Source organism: Mirounga angustirostris, unplaced genomic scaffold, assembly GCF_029215605.1.
Source record: "Mirounga angustirostris isolate CCGP_5_RB_7025 unplaced genomic scaffold, mMirAng1.0.hap1 SCAF_7, whole genome shotgun sequence".
Classification (NCBI taxonomy): Eukaryota; Metazoa; Chordata; class Mammalia; order Carnivora; family Phocidae; genus Mirounga; species Mirounga angustirostris.
In genome coordinates this window covers 119,624,041-119,639,763 of record NW_026991715.1, presented here as the reverse complement: position 1 = coordinate 119,639,763, position 15,723 = coordinate 119,624,041, and the positions used below count along the sequence as shown (strand labels likewise).

Genomic DNA, 15,723 nt, shown 5'->3' with positions numbered 1-15,723 from the left:
GTAAATGGCTTGCCTGAGACTGCACAGCAAATGTTTTGACACGACCAAGACTATGAGCCATATGCTTTTACTCCCACTCTTTGCAGTACAGTCTTCTTCTCTAAATGAATTACCAAGAATTTCTCTTTTTTTTTTTTTTTAAGATTTTTTTGTTGTTGTTTATTTATTTGACAGAGACACAGTGAGAGAGAGGGAACACAAGCAGGGGGAGTGGGAGAGGGAGAAGCAGGCTTCCCACTGAGCAGGGAGCCCGATGCGGGGCTCGATCCCAGGACCCTGGGATCATGACCTGAGCCGAAGGCAGACGCTTAATGACTGAGCCACCCAGGCACCCCTCATTTCTTAATTCCTAAAATTACTCCAGTATCCAACTATAACTCTGAAACAAAAAGTATCTTACAGCCAGCATCAATTTTAAAAGAGAATAAAGTCATCATTTATATCCACTGACCATAGTCAATAGTAACTTTAGGAAATCTGGAGAAATGTGGGAAAGAATCCATTTCAAGGGTTACATAATATATCCATTCAGAAGTTTGTATGAATTTAAGTACTTAACTTTCAATTAGGTAATGATGGACCTAACATTTTCTGAGTTCTCAGAACTGTAGAACTTAGAACCTAATATAATTTTAAAAGATAATTTACTTCAACCATATTTTTTTGGGTAGGCAGTGTATTAATCATGCTTTCCAGACCAAGTGACTGAACCAAAGAGTCTAAGTGATTTGGATCGAGGATATGCAGTTAAAAACAACAATTTTTACTTAGTAAATATATAGGAAGGACCCATTGCATACCAGACTCTGTATGGAGGGCTCACATGTGAAGGTCAATATAATATGTACAGTCCTTACCCTCAACAGGCCTTCTGTGTATGAGGAAACTAGATGGGTCAACTAATCAAGTGTGAAAGTGCGTTAAAATACTAGAGACAAAATGTTTGGGGAGTGTTCGGGAAGGCCTCCTAGAGATGACATCTAACAGGATTTTGACAGGAAGGAGTGCTAGGGACAAGGAGAGAAATAGAACTCCAGCTAGATCTCGTTGTGTGTGTGAGGTCTGGACATGAGGGGACAAGGCATGTTCTGGAACTAACATCTACTCAGTATGTCTATCATGGGGAGTATAGTAAGAAATGGGGTGGGGAATCAGTAGGGAACAAGTCCTGAGGGCCTTACAGGACATGTTAAGGAATGTAGATCTTGTTCTAAGGACATTGTGAAGAAATTCAAGTATTTAATAGGGGACTGGCTTGTGTAGGTTTGTGCCTTACACAGAGGCAAACTGGCTAAGGGTGATTTTGTAATGTGAGCCTTCGAGAGTGAACAGGGTGCCATTATTAATATGCCAGTGTGAGAGGCACATATTGAGACTGTCCCAGCACACCAAGGCAGAAGGTCACCCTTGCTGAGCCTAGCCTAGGTTTCAATCCTGACCCACTTATGCTAACTATCTCACTTGAGCCTGGCACCGTAACTTTTAGACTCCGTTTTCTCCTCTAAATATAGTATGGGAGTAACAATGACTATTTTATCCATTTTATAGAATTTTTCTGAGAATCAACTCATGAACACATGAATATAAATGCCTTATAAACTATAAAATGAAGTAAAGTTGTATGATAATCAGTTTTCTGTCTAATCTTACATTAGGCCATGACTTAGCGATCCTTTCAGAAAATGACATAATTAAAAACAACACAGTAGTCATAGCATAAAAGGGTAATGAGAGCTAACATTTTGAGCTCTTAAAACGCGCCAAGCCCTGTATTGAGAATTTCACATTTATAATCTCATCCTGCCAACAGTGATGAGGTGGGTGATGTTATTATCTTCACTTAATAGTTGCAAAGATCACAACCCGGTAATTTGTCCAAAGCTACCGAGGGTTAGAATCCTGATTCTGTATCAAGAAGTTGGTCTCCAAAGCTCATGGTCTTCATCTTGGGGGCAGCTGCATATTTGCTGTCTGTGTTTTACTCCTCGTTTGTTTTAAAAATATTTAAGTATATTCTTTTGCAAGAAAAGGAGCTGTATCTACTTTGTTTCTTTTCCTAATAACCTAAACCAGGTGAGTGTGAGCTAATTTAGAACAAGAATGACAAGAAGAAATACACAATGGGAGCAAGTACTGTTGAGGGTTCAGTAGTTGTCTTTGGGAATCTGCTGAGAAATGACAAAACCCTTCCCAGCACTACGTATATTTTAAGAACTTCTGCAGTAGGGACTATTTAAAATTTTTAAGTAATGATGAGCGCTAAGGAAGATGCCATTTGGGGTAGATCAGAAGAACTATTTCGTGTCCCTAGTATAAAATCAGTTTTGGGTTTTGGTTTGTTTGGCTGATCAAGCTAGAATTTCAATGTTTAGGTTATGTCTGTTATACTATAATTTATATAGCCATGTAAAATATTTCTTTGCCTTCTCTTTGTTTTTCCTTTACTTCAAAAAGTAAAACAAATGAAAAAGTCTAATTTTAAATGAAAACTCTTAATGTAATATTGTAGCAGAAAAGTGAAGTCCTCGAATACAAGGGTATTTATATTACCCCCCACACACATGACAACACTTTCTAGTGTATTATACTTTGTGTTTCATAAGGTAACCCCAGCCTGTAAACTCTGCTCCACCCCGTTTGCCTACCTGTTATTGCCTGGAAACTTCACGTAAGGTTTTGTGCCCACATGCTTCTGTGCCCTCTTTTAGGACATTCTTGCTCCTCTCTATTGGTGTCTAGCTGGAGTCCTTATCCTCAGTGTGATCCCGCCCATGTCATTCATGAATCCCATGGGTTGCTGTTCACTTCGTTTCTGCCCTGCTTCTTGGTGGTTAGTATAAATGTTTTATATTATCTTCCAACCCCTTGTGAAGATTTCCTGTCTCTATCTCTAGATTGTAAACCCTTTGAGGCTATGGGCCAAAAAGGTCACAGTCATGGGATGAGAAACAAGAACCTTAACTACCGAATTTACTGAGAGCTGAGCATCTGTGATAATCCTGGCTCAAAACCATATCATAACTTGAAGCATAGTTTGTCTTGAAATATTTCACCTAGAGTCACTTTTCTCTTTTTGCCTTTTCTGCAGTAATCTGCCTTTCTCCAGTCTCTACAGTTACCTGTTTTGTCCCTGTTTCTTTTCCTTTGTTTTTTTACAATATGTCCTTTTAACACATTTTTTATCTTCTTTATTTTCAACTCTTCTCTCTCTCCTCAAATTATCTTCAATTTTCCAATATCTGCTACTAGTCTATTAAACCAGACCTTTACTCTTTCCCCCCAAACTTTAGAGCATTACAGATGCTACAATTGCAAATCTTAAATAATTTCAGATGTTCTAATATTTTCTTTTTCTAAAAATGCCAGGTGTATTCCTCATTCCTGCCACTTTCTTCAGTTCCAATATTTTTACTTCCCACTTCAGCAAATAATCTGCTAGTTGTTTTCCTGATCCTTTCCCTTAAAACAAAGGGGAGCATAATCCTTACATTTTCTTTACATAATGCCCATTTGCTGAGGCCTTATTAAGCACCAGGCACCATTAAGCTATTCATGCATTAAGTCTGACTTCTGCAAACTTCTCACCAAATCCCAGGCTCAGTGTGCCGATTCTGTACTTCTTGGAGGAGGCATCGCTCCCCATACTCTTCCCATCTCCACCTCCCACCTTCAAATGCCTCTTAGCCGTGAGGTTTAGAATAGTTCCCAGTTGTTTTCTTTTAGAGGACACTACTTGTTTCTTCCATAGCATTTACCCCAATTTTTCATCACATCTTTGTTTACTTGTTTTTTTTTTTCTTTCTTTCTTTCTTTCTTTTTTCTTTCTTTCTTTCTTTCTTTCTTTCTTTCTTTCTTTCTTTCTTTCTTTCTTTCTTTCTTTCTTTCTTTCTTTCTTTCTTTCTTTTTTTTAATTTTGGTCACTGTCTTTAGAGTGAAGCTCTGTGAGAGCAAAACCAGCACTGTTTTTCAGTACTGTATGTACATGTCACACAGTATCTGACACAAAGCGGCACTCAATTTCTGCTGAATGAATGAATAATCTCATTTAATCATTACCATATAGGAAAGAGGAAGGTATTGTCAATGTTGCTGTTTTACTGATAACAACTTGCCCAAGTCATACACTATTGTCTGGCAGTTCAAAGCCTCAACTACACCCACTTCTGTGTCTTTAAAGCGTCTTTGCAATCCAGGGCCATACTTGTAGTCACTTTTAATCAAAGCCCACACTTTTAATCCCTCTTTCCTACTGCCTCTTTAGCAGGAACTCTGGACTTGGCCTTTCTTACTTTGATACCATGGCTGTGATTACTTCTGTAGGATTCCTTTTAGATCACAGGTTCTCATTTCAGTTAATTTAACATGCAGTCAAATGCCAGGGCTTGGGTTATATTTCCCTCACACCTTTCTTGTCATGTCAGCCCTTTTGCAGCGCTACTCATTAGCCTGATCTCTTTCCTGGGAGTTCAAAACCCTTGTCTCCATCACTCTAGCAAAGCATGTCCTCCTCCTTCCACAGTCTGTGTCTAAATGCTCTCTGGCTTCTTCTGCTTTTCTTCTGGCTTCGAACATTCTAATTATATGTTCTTTACCATCTCTCTTGCTTCAGCTTGGGAGCACTTCTGTAGTTTTGTTTATCAGGTTTTTATTCCATAATTTGATCAACATGCTTAGCACTTTTTTTTTTCATATTTGTAGAATCATACCCTTCTACGGAGATGTTTCAAAAAATCCCTAGAAATCTGGTTTACTACATTGGTAATTACTGTTATTAATAACATAGTAAATATAGCTCACTTTAGATGAGAAATAGTTTGTAAATTAATATCAGGTGTCACCGTTTTCCCCATGTTACAAAATATTCATTTTTCTTTTAATAATTCTATCAATAAATCGAAGCAATTTAGGCTTTGGAAATATATCTACATCTATATATCTATATACTTTGAAATAAGTGTGTTTTTTTTAAGTTGAAATAAATTGTAAAAAGAAGCTTGACTTTTAATTATTATGGTAACAGAGCAATCTAACTTATATAGTCAGATTCTGTATATAATAAAAATAAATTTAATTCAGCAATCAGTACAAAAAGACTCTTCCTTGAAAGAAATATGAACATACATGTATCTATTAATTCAAATTCTAACTCCTGTAGATGTCTTAATATTTTTCCAACGAAGATATGTGCATTTCTATATTTGGTCAGTCTGGAATATGTGTATTTTACATTTTTTCCCCTTTGATAGCCATTATTAATGAGAAAATGTGTTTTATTTTTAAAAGTTAACATTTGACAGGGATGTACAGAGAAGCTTTGTAATTTAAGGGAAATCACGGAAGTTGGAAATAGTAAAGGCCTTTATGGTTAGCATTCATCTTCTTAGAGATAAATGATGACTAAAATAGAAGAGGAATAGTTATTTGATTCCCTAAATCATCTTCACTTTCTCTTATAGGAGTCCAGACAAAGACAAAAAAATGTAAGGAAATTGACAAAGTAGCTAGTAAGTGTTACATGTACTAAAACAAGTTAAAAGAAAGGTAAAATGAACCTGCAAAGAGAGTTATTGGAAACAGAATATTTAATCTGGGGAAAAATACAAGAGGATGATTTAGTAACCAGACAGCATTCATTTGCAGAAGGTACTTATCTGTGGTTTGCCTATTTCACTAAAGGCAAAGCTATAAGAAATTGACCTGAGTGCTGGGATAAGGGAGAATTCACTGGAGATTCAAACTGAGAAGAGACTCCTGATGGAGTATGTGGAATTTACATTGCTGAAGACTTTCATGCATAGAATATAAGCTGTCTTGGATGTTGCACATCCAAAAAGGTTGAGACTGCTGGCTCCAAATACAATATGACATGATATGTCATATTATAAGCAATGATGATGACTTTCCCTGACCTAAATGGTATGGAAAGGGTTTGGAAACCAGGGAAAATGTGGGGTGGGGTGGGGTGGGGTGGGGGGGACAAGAAAAAGAGGAGGAAAATAATGAAGGACTGAAAAAGTATCATGGGTTCACACTGCCTCAAAGGCAGGGCTATCACAGATGTCTAATAGTTCAGCTGTATAAATGCCTCAAGACAGAACTATTAGAATTTGGTGAGCCTTAAATTGTAGAGACTCTATGAATAGGTCAGGTTATCCTCAAACAGGGGCAATGCATCAAAAAAGGCTAAGGATGAACTAACACGTATGTTTTTCAGTAAAGCATGTTAACACCAGGTGCTTGAAAGAAAATAATGATTACAGGAAAATGCCTTTTAAAAAAAGTTCTCAATTTTGCAGTTAACCATTGCTACTTGTAATTAAGTTGCAGTTAACCCACACCATTCACAATTAAGTGATAGTTGTGGTGCAATTATTGGGTTATATTTAGTTGACAGTTACCTGAAGTTGGGGATATATTGACTTAATCAATACTTTGCCTCTTCTATTATGGTTAATTAAATGGTTCATTAATCGCTCAGTGTCATCATTCACTGTAGGAAGCATGCCAAACATTTGAAAATTCCTCGTTAATGATAACACACATACTGACAGATTAGATATAGGTAAAGGTGGACAGATTTAGGCTGAAGAATTATTAGGTGAACTATAAAATAAGGCAATGCTTTACTGCCAGCACTATGAATCTTTCAAATGGTAATTGGATGCACGTGTTAGCAGCAGTAAAAAGTCACTGTCCAGTTGTCCACCTTACATGGGAATCTACTCTGAGTGTCTTCTTTGATTTATTGTTCCAATTAGAACACAGTGTTCAAAGAAAGAACACAACTGACCTGATTTAAAGGCAAGGGAGCCTTTAAGGCCATTATTTGGTGGATGACCTGGCTCCCTTTTAGATATCTTGAAACTTTCTATTTGTGTCAACTCTGTACTGATTAAATATTTGGTTTTAAACTGATTCTATAAAGCATCGACATTTTGTATTCATTAATTCTTGATCAGAGTGTCACTGATGGCTTCCCAAGATGCAGATATATTTTCTCTCACTAACTTTAAAGGCCTATTTCTAGGTTGTCACTTGTCATCCTGACTGACTGGCACAAGTAAAGGTAACAGGCACTAAAAAAAAAAAAAAAAAAAAAAAAAGAGTGCCAATCATGAAAAGTAAGTATTTTTGATTGGCAAAACCAAGTAACAAACACCACTGGTCAAATGGTAAGTGTAAATGATCTTAAATCATTGCAGTATACCATGAAAAATGAAGATTTTTCTGCATAAAGGACTTGAGACAAATGAGGTTCATTATCTTCTAGATATGCTAGACTGTGATAAAGCTGTATTAAAATTACGTAAACATAAATCTTATGTCCCATCTTACTGGAAAATTAAAAGAGAACTTTAATTTCTGGGAGGGAAATGCTAATATTTTACTTACTTATATTAAGCAAGTATCAACTGTTAATGCTAACAAATGTTGGAACAGTAATACTAAAAACGTCATCTGAATTACTCCTCATTACAAAGTTCACAGAATTAATGTTAAGATAGATTAAAATCACTTTGAACTAATACACATGTATTACTCTTCCTTCTGAAGCATAATAAAGAAATCTCATTTGTACTAAAATTTTGGATAAGCATACAGACATTTAAGGCTTAGGAAAGATGTAGATATTCACAGGCAGCTCATAAATGTGAGGAACATTAACTCCATTTCAAATGAGCTGTCAACTTTTTTCCAACATTTTGGCTTGTGGAAAGTCAGACGTTTGGATAATAAATGGGATTTGCCTCTGCACATTAAGGTAACTGTGCAGGAATTTAAAGTGCTCATTCATATTCTATAAGTTCATTAAACACTAAAAAAAATGAACTGGAATAAGCCTTTTTGCTCTAAACCAGACAGTAAAAATATAGAAGAAACTATGCATGTGATGGAGTTTCCTTCATTCTAGAAGACCCAGTTTCTCTTTTAAATTCTGTGCTTAAACATCATTTTGAAAACACCTGTTTTTAAAGAGTGATCCATACCTTTGCCTAATAGATTCCTAAAATACCCAAGACCTACCTAAAGTTTAGCATTTCTGAATTCTCATACTCTAATGTTAGCATGTGATTTCTGCCAACTGTTTTCTTGGGTTTCTTCTAGTAGGTTATAAATCAGATTTATGAAAAGGAAACTATGTGTATTTTTTAATGGATTTATGATAAAGCCATCAAAGTGGAAGGTCCATATGGTAGGAATGCAGTAAAGGTAACAGGACAGTGTCATGTAAACATTAAGTACAGTGCCTTCCACCTTCATAAATCTTCAATGCGCATGATTAAGTGCTGCCAGTTATAAATTATGCAACCAAACTCTAGAAATGACTACAACTTAAATAAGACACCAGAGGAAGCCATAAGTTGTATATAGGTTTTCTTTCCAAAAATCCATTGTATATTTATTAGGAGATGATATTCAAGTCCCTATTTTCCTCCATAATTACTTTCTCACATTATTTAACTTCCTACAGTTAAGTCCTAGTCCTGATTTAAAAGTAATAATGCAAACCTTTAATCCTAGACAGTAATTTGTCATTTATATGAGGTGAAGTACCTTTTTGATTTGCAGACTCATTTTAAAACTTTCTTTATATATATATATATAGCTTGTCTTTCTCTCTCTTTCTATACACACACACACACACACAGAGACAGACATATATGTAGCTTGAGGTCTCTACGATTTTGTCCTTTTTAGAGTCATGTATCAGAAGTTTCTGCAAAAGCCCAATTTCACACTGTTATTTACAATCAAATTATTTTATTACATGTGGGAATAATTAAACATTTTGCCCTTAGCTGTAAACAGTTACTATATACAATGACATTCATGGATTTTTCTTAAATGGTCATGTATTTCTAATGCCCTGTTAAAGAGGTGAGATCCATGTACATGCATTCTGTGTTTCCATAAGCAAATATATTCCCAAACAAAATATTAAGAGATACTTCACTTAGAGAATGCACTGACCTTGTCTGATACCATGTAGCCACCTGCAGTGAGGATACCTTGAACATGTTTCATTTCTGTTCCTCTCTCAGTTTACTACTGTTCCAGTTTGAACCTGAAGAACTGTTGGTGTTCATAGCAAGAAGTGATTAAGATTTTGGATAATTTGTTTTTTAGAGTTTTGAGGTGTCTAATTCAAATATAGTGGCATCAATATTGCCAGTAGTGGAGGTAAAAGAAATAATATAAACAAATAGATTTGGTCTTGACCTGACTCTGCCAATTTCCAGTTGAATGACCTTGGGTTAATTTCCTTTTTTCAGTTTACTTTGAAAAAATGTGAATAGTTATATCTAAATTATAGGACCATTATGTGTTAAATGATCTATATATTGAAGAAATAGGTACATGCTATGCAGTACATACTGATTTCTATGTTGTTTCCCAAACTCCTTTCCCGCAAAGACTCATAAGCACTGTGGCTTTCCATTTTGAGGACAGCCATTCTTGGATCTCTCAAGTTTAGGGATACATTTTCTTTTTACTAACTCCCGTTTTCTACAAGTGACAACCATGAGAGAAGCCCACGGTCCACTCACATCCAGAAATAAGTCTACCAGTCCCAGTTGCAAGGGTACCTAACAGATGTATCCAGCCTTTCTAGGGGGCCAGAACTGGAGCTGAATAGTAATGTTTCAAGGGCAAAGCTCTAGATATAAATAATGATAAAACAAACTTAAATGAGCCTAAGCACATCTAGTGACAGATACACTACAGCTATTCTAAATTATTCAAGTTTTCTCAGACTTCTAGCAGAAGAACCATAATTCATCTCTGCTCCCTTTATTCTATTTTCATATAATGGCATAGAAGCAAACCCAAAACTAACCCCTTCCACTAAAAAAAAAAGGTTATAATCACCCAAATTGAGCAAATTGAGAAGAGTTTCTTTAGCCCATATCACATTTTTAGAACCATCCAATTTCTGGGAACCAGCTTTGGAGGTAGAAGTTAAAAATGATTTTGCAATGCTTATGGGTGATTTCTTTACTTCCCTTTTGTTAGTATTTTGCTGGCAAAAAGCCAATAAAGCAGTTGTTTAATTACCCAGGACATCCCAAACATGTAACCTCTTAGATAAGCTGTTACTGTATTTTAGCAGCAATAATACCAGGGTCAAAAGTAACAAAGAAAATTAAGCTTCAAATAAGCAAACCTCAAAAGAACAGCTTTGTATATTGAGAATAATTAATAACTTGTTTAGGAAAATGTTACTGAAAAGTGGTTTTTGGACAAGGAACTGACACTCTTCAGAAACCTAATATTTAACAGGCTACCATTTGGTGGGCTGGCTGGCTGGTTACCCTGTAGGCATGGCAAAAGTTTGCTCACATGTAATTATGTAACATTTAGACAATATCTTAATGATACCATGTAGTTCAGCTGAATCAGTCCAGCTGGAAATTGTAGCAGTGTTCTGATTAGCCAGCCACATGTGAAATTAAGGCTTTTTCAACCTCTACTTTTCACTTGCTATGTCTTGATGCAGATGTTCTTGGAAAGCCTAAGTTATTTGTGGTTTGACATTATTTAACAGAGTAAGCCCCACCCCCTTTCATTTTCAACCACTGATTATGATTGCATTACTATATAAGATATGATATTTTAACAAGGGCTATTGCTATACTTTATCATATGGAAGAGATATTATTGTACTTTGGACAGTTAGAATGGAAATTTTCCACACTAGTTTTTATGCAATAAAAATTGTATACCCTTCTCTTTGCAGATAATTCTTACTATAAAAATATAATTCAATTTATATCCCTGGCAATCATTTTATTAAATAAGCACACATGATTATTATTTTAGAAAATATTAATTTCAGTTGCATGAATAAACTAGTATAGATTGGTCTTTATATCATGTCATAAAGACACTTAAAATATACCAATAGCAAAATCAAGTTAGTGTCTAAAAAAAAAAAAACCAGAATTTTGCCCAAGGTTAACACTTTGAAAATATATTTATCTCCATGAACTAAAAATACAAAGAAGAGTTTCAGTCAATGGGCATTTTTTTTTTTTTAACTCCCAGCTCACTCCTCAGCAAGTGTTTAGCTTACTTCTTCCCCATAATTCTACCTGGATGACAGCACAACTATTTTGTTTTAGAAGTGAACAAAGGTATTAAATTTTAAACAACAACTATACCATCTAAACGCAGTATCTAATGAATTCAGGTAACAAATGACTTTCAAACAAAAAAATCATAAATGACATTATTTCAGCCACTTTCTATGAATCAGAATGGAAAAAAATAGGTAATGGACTATTTACCACCTCTATGTTAAACACTAGGTGGAATATTTTAAGATACTTTCACAAGTATTTTTATTACTTATAAACATATCGCTAATTTTAGTAAATGGAAGCAGCAGCTGAAGAGGAACAGAAGCTAATGTTGAATATATGTGGATCGCCAAATAAGAAATCTAAGTCTTAATGCCTGTAGATCTTTATTTAAAAAGAAAATGCTAAATTCCGATTAACTGTCTTTCCCCTTAGTACCAGATAGTTTTCTGGGCCAGTGTATCTTGGAATGTCCGACCTACGTATTTAAGTTAGTTGGCAAGAAATTCCCAAACAACTGACACATAAAGGTCCCTTTAAAAGGTAACTTGGAAGGACCATTGAGATAATGCTAAATGGTCATTAAAGATGTTTAAATGTCATTGTCTACTGTCTTCAGTGTGCCGTTACATAGCCTCGGGATCCTTTCAAATAGCAATCAATAGAGGGTGAATAAGTCTCACCACTTGAAAGTAACTAGGAAAGGAAGCCAACAGAGTAATCTGGCTTTGCTGGACTGATTCAAGAAGAGACACAATATCCACCTCTCCTCTTCTAGTTCTCCCTCCCCCTACCCAGCCCACACCCCTGCAAGAAAGAAAGAAGAGAAAGCTAAAGAAGGAAAGAGAGAGAGAAAGGAAAATGGATGGGGCAGAGGGCATAATTTATCCTGAGCAGAAAACCTCATCCAATGGGACAAACTATAGCCATGGAAACAGACTTCATGACTTTTACTTTGAAAATAAAAGAATGACAATGAAATTTGTGTGAGGTCTGTGTGAATCCAGTCCCAGATGTTTACAGTGCTGTAGGAGTATGGCTCTGCAATATGAGAGGTTTCAGAAGAAACGAGTACAACAAGACACCACAAAGCAACGCATATGCCATTGACAATGCAGACATGAGCATCATGTTACCGAGAGAGAAGGCAGGCAGAAGACAAATAGCAGCGGTGGTGCCTGAAGAGCTAACTTCATGGACTGCAATCACTCAAACCAACAGGAGGGGCCAAGGGGAAAAAAAAAAAAATCAAAACCAGAAAAATGTTTGCACTCCTGTCTAGATAGGTAGTAGGGTAAAGAGATGGGGGTGGGGAGCCAGCGGAATTGACTTTTCTTTCTTAAATAAAGCTCCCATAAAGCCCCTGTAATTGACAGCGGATAATTATTTTCAGCTTGAGAAAACTGTCCCAAAACTCTTAATAAGATTGCCAGCGAAAAGAAACCAAATGTGTTTACTCGAGCCAGTTCCAGAAGGGAGGGAAAGGGGACCTTGAGATGAGGTGCGGAAGGGCTATGGAGACGGAGGGGGGCATCTAGGCGCAGCAACAACTCTCCAGCGCCCTGCGTGGTCCCGGGAATGACAAGCCGGAGAGAGAGAGACGGGGCAGATGGGGTGGCAAGGAATGGGGGGTGTGGAGGGCGCTGCGTCAAGGGGAGGGGGGGCGGCATCACAATGTATGGGGGGGAGTGATTTAGTGTGAAAGTATTCCACTTAATCATTTTACAGGGGTTGGGGACGTAAATATTTAGCTGGCCACATCTGGAACAGATTTTCCCCCCCTTGTGGGGTGGGGGGTGGATAATTGGAAGGAGGGGAGCGCGCATTTGTTACTTACTGTACGGGCAGTTCTCCTTCTTGGTACCGCTGACCTTCCCGTTCTTCTCGATCTTGAGAAAGTACTTGGTAAAAGAGAAGAGCTTTCTCCAGCGGACATCTCCTTGGAGGTGATTGTAGCTCCGCACGTGCCTCCCCGCACTAGAAGGAGAGGAGAAGGAGGACGAGGACGCGGAGGACGAGGACGAGGAGGAGGAGGAAGAGGAGTTGGTGGCCTCTGGTGACACCATGCCCTGACCAAGGGCTGGGCAGGTGACAGGGATGGAAGACACCAAGAACAGCAACAAGAAGCAGCAGCCGCTGCCAGGCAGGTGGGGAAAGGCTGAGGCACAATGTGTCAGTATCCATTTCCACATTGTACTGAAACTCTCGGCACTGGAGATTGTCTCATCAGAAGGAACATACTGGACGGGTAAGACCTGGTGCGAGGCAAGGAGACAGCTGGAGGTGGCGGCCGCTGGTTAGCTCCCTCGGGGCGCAGATCTGGCCAGAAGTGAATGCACCAACATCCATAACTCCTCGGAAGGGCCGGCTGCCTCTCTTCGCTCCTTTCTCGGGCCCGCCGCCGAGCGCCTCTCGAGTCTCCCGGTGAATGGTGAACGTGGGTGGCCGCAATGGCAGGAGCTGGTGGCGGCGGCGGCGGCGGCGGTGGTGGTGGTGGTGGTGGTCACGGTCACCAGCGGTCTTCACTCCCCTAGGAGTTACTTTGTTCTCTTCTTCACCCCTTTCTTCACCATGTTAGATGCAAAAAAAGGTCTGAAAAACAGATGACAGCACGGTGAACAAAACCCACAGAGGTTGGGGTGGGAGGCTGGGGGGAGATGTCTGCGCCTCTCTGGGCTTGGCACCTTCTGGGCCCTCTCCGCAGAGCCCCAGCCCGCTAGCCAGTTCTAAAAGCGCGTCCCTCTGCGGTTGTCAGAACTGGAGGCAAGCTGCCGGTCGCCGATGTTTCCTTCCCCGTCTTGCTTTCTCTTTTTGGTGGTGCCTGTTGATTTGAAGCCTCCAGAAAGTCACTTCTTGTTTGGGGGAGATGGCGGTTGGTGTTTTGTTTGGTCCTCTCTCCCTCCCCACCCCCCCTTCCTTTGGAAAGCCCTCTTGTAAACAGGTTGAAGCCTGGAGTCTAAATGTCAGTGATTCTAAGCCAGAGGTGGGCTCTGCCTCTGCTGGTCAGACCTCATTTGCAGGGGTGGAGGAACGGGGGGAGGGGGTCAAACGGCGGTGGGACATCTGAAACCCTCGGCTGCTGGGAACGCCAGGGAGCGGGAGGGGGAGGGGGCCGAGAGAGGGGGGAGAGTAGGGGAGCAAGGAGGGGAGAGCGCGATGCCTCCGCGTGGAGCCGGGGGCTGCCGGGTCCCTTCCGTGTGGCCCCGCGGCCGCAGGCAGCCTCCGCCCCGCGCCTCCAGCTCCGGCGAATTGCTGCAAAGTGGCGGTGTGCTGGCTGCGCCGGCCACCAGCGCGAGCTGGCTCCTCGGGCTTTCCCAAGTTTGCTGTCTCCAGCCTGAACCAGTCCCCTCTGGGGAGCCCCCTTCTCACTTGTTTTCCAGCGTAGGATTTTTTTTTTTTTTTTCTCCCTTCTTTTGGCAGTGAAGTACTTCAGAGCCACCTGGAGCTTGGTGCTTGGCTGACTGTTTTTAACCCCCCTCTGGCTCCCAGAAGGAGGGGAGGGCTGGGGGAGAAAGCAGAAGATGCTGTGGATAAACTCTCTAAAGCAGCAGATTATAAACTGGTCCGAGTGAGCACAGAAAAGGGAGGCATAATTAGCTTCTTTTCCTCCTCTTCTGCCAGCTTCCAAGGAGGTCTCTGCTTTAATGAATCACTGATTTCTCGCTTCCGTTGCCGAAGTAAAAAGTTCACACTTTGGCCCTCTCTGCCTTTTAAGCTCAGGGAGATTTATCGTCACCCTTAAAAGTCGCCTCTCTCTTGGTGCAAATGAAATGGGGGACCTAAAAGACCAATTTCTAATTGCTAGCGTGAGTCCTTTACTGAATCAGGCGTACACTTCAAAGCGAACGCACTTTATTGAGATTGCAAAGATTTACCCATAGGATTTGGCCGAATGTTCTGCTGTTTTCTATGCGATTTCCTTTGCACTTTGCCATAAAAGGGGCGTCTTCTTTTTTCTATCTTTACATTTAGTGTTAAGGGGGCTCTGTTTTACGATACAGCTCCACTACCAGTTCTCCCTCTTTCTCACACTCACCACGTCGCAACACCCTCATTGCTAGCGACGCTCACAACCCAGGTATAGACAGAACCAAATCCCTGGCTAGGAAGCCTTGCCAGGAATTAAGAGGCACGAGAGGCAAGTAACTGTGATAATCGGTTCCGATCCGAGTAAGAGATAGTTCCTAGAGGATCGCTACGAGAACTGCTCTGTACTAGGGAAGGCTTGACTGGGAGGAGTAACGGAAGATGTAACGGTGTAAAATATTTACGTTCTGTAAGGCGGTTAGACATTAGTGTTATGTTGAAGCATATGAAATTGCCACTCTTTTATATTTATCGACCTTCCCAAGTGGCAACTTCATATGGTTCACCAAACTTAATAGTTAGACTGCTATTCTAAGATGGAGAATCATTTCAAGGTGAACTTGGGAGTTTGACCTCTGTAACTGTAATTCCAAGGGAGCTAATCGGAAGAGCTGGTGTATATACAACAGGCCAGCATCCCTGTAATGTGCATTTGACCTCAGTCTTCATTGTGAACAGGAGAAAATACAGAGAAATAAAAAAATCTAGCTTTAGAGATGGGCATTAGGAATGATTGCCCAATTATGTTGTTTAGTGACCTGAAAAAAATGAC

The 15,723-nt window shown here is 39.4% G+C and overlaps 1 protein-coding gene across 1 annotated transcript in view; it reads right to left on the bottom strand.

Annotated features, from left to right (window-relative positions):
* FGF10 (fibroblast growth factor 10) overlaps nucleotides 1-14,587 on the bottom strand; it is a 79,495-nt gene extending 64,908 nt beyond the window's left edge. Inside the window, exon 1 of the mRNA XM_045903629.3 lies at nucleotides 12,922-14,587. Coding sequence (XP_045759585.1) covers nucleotides 12,922-13,276 — 355 coding nt within the window. The 5' untranslated portion in view covers nucleotides 13,277-14,587. The remainder of the gene's footprint in view (nucleotides 1-12,921) is intronic.
* Nucleotides 14,588-15,723: the final 1,136 nt, after the last annotated feature.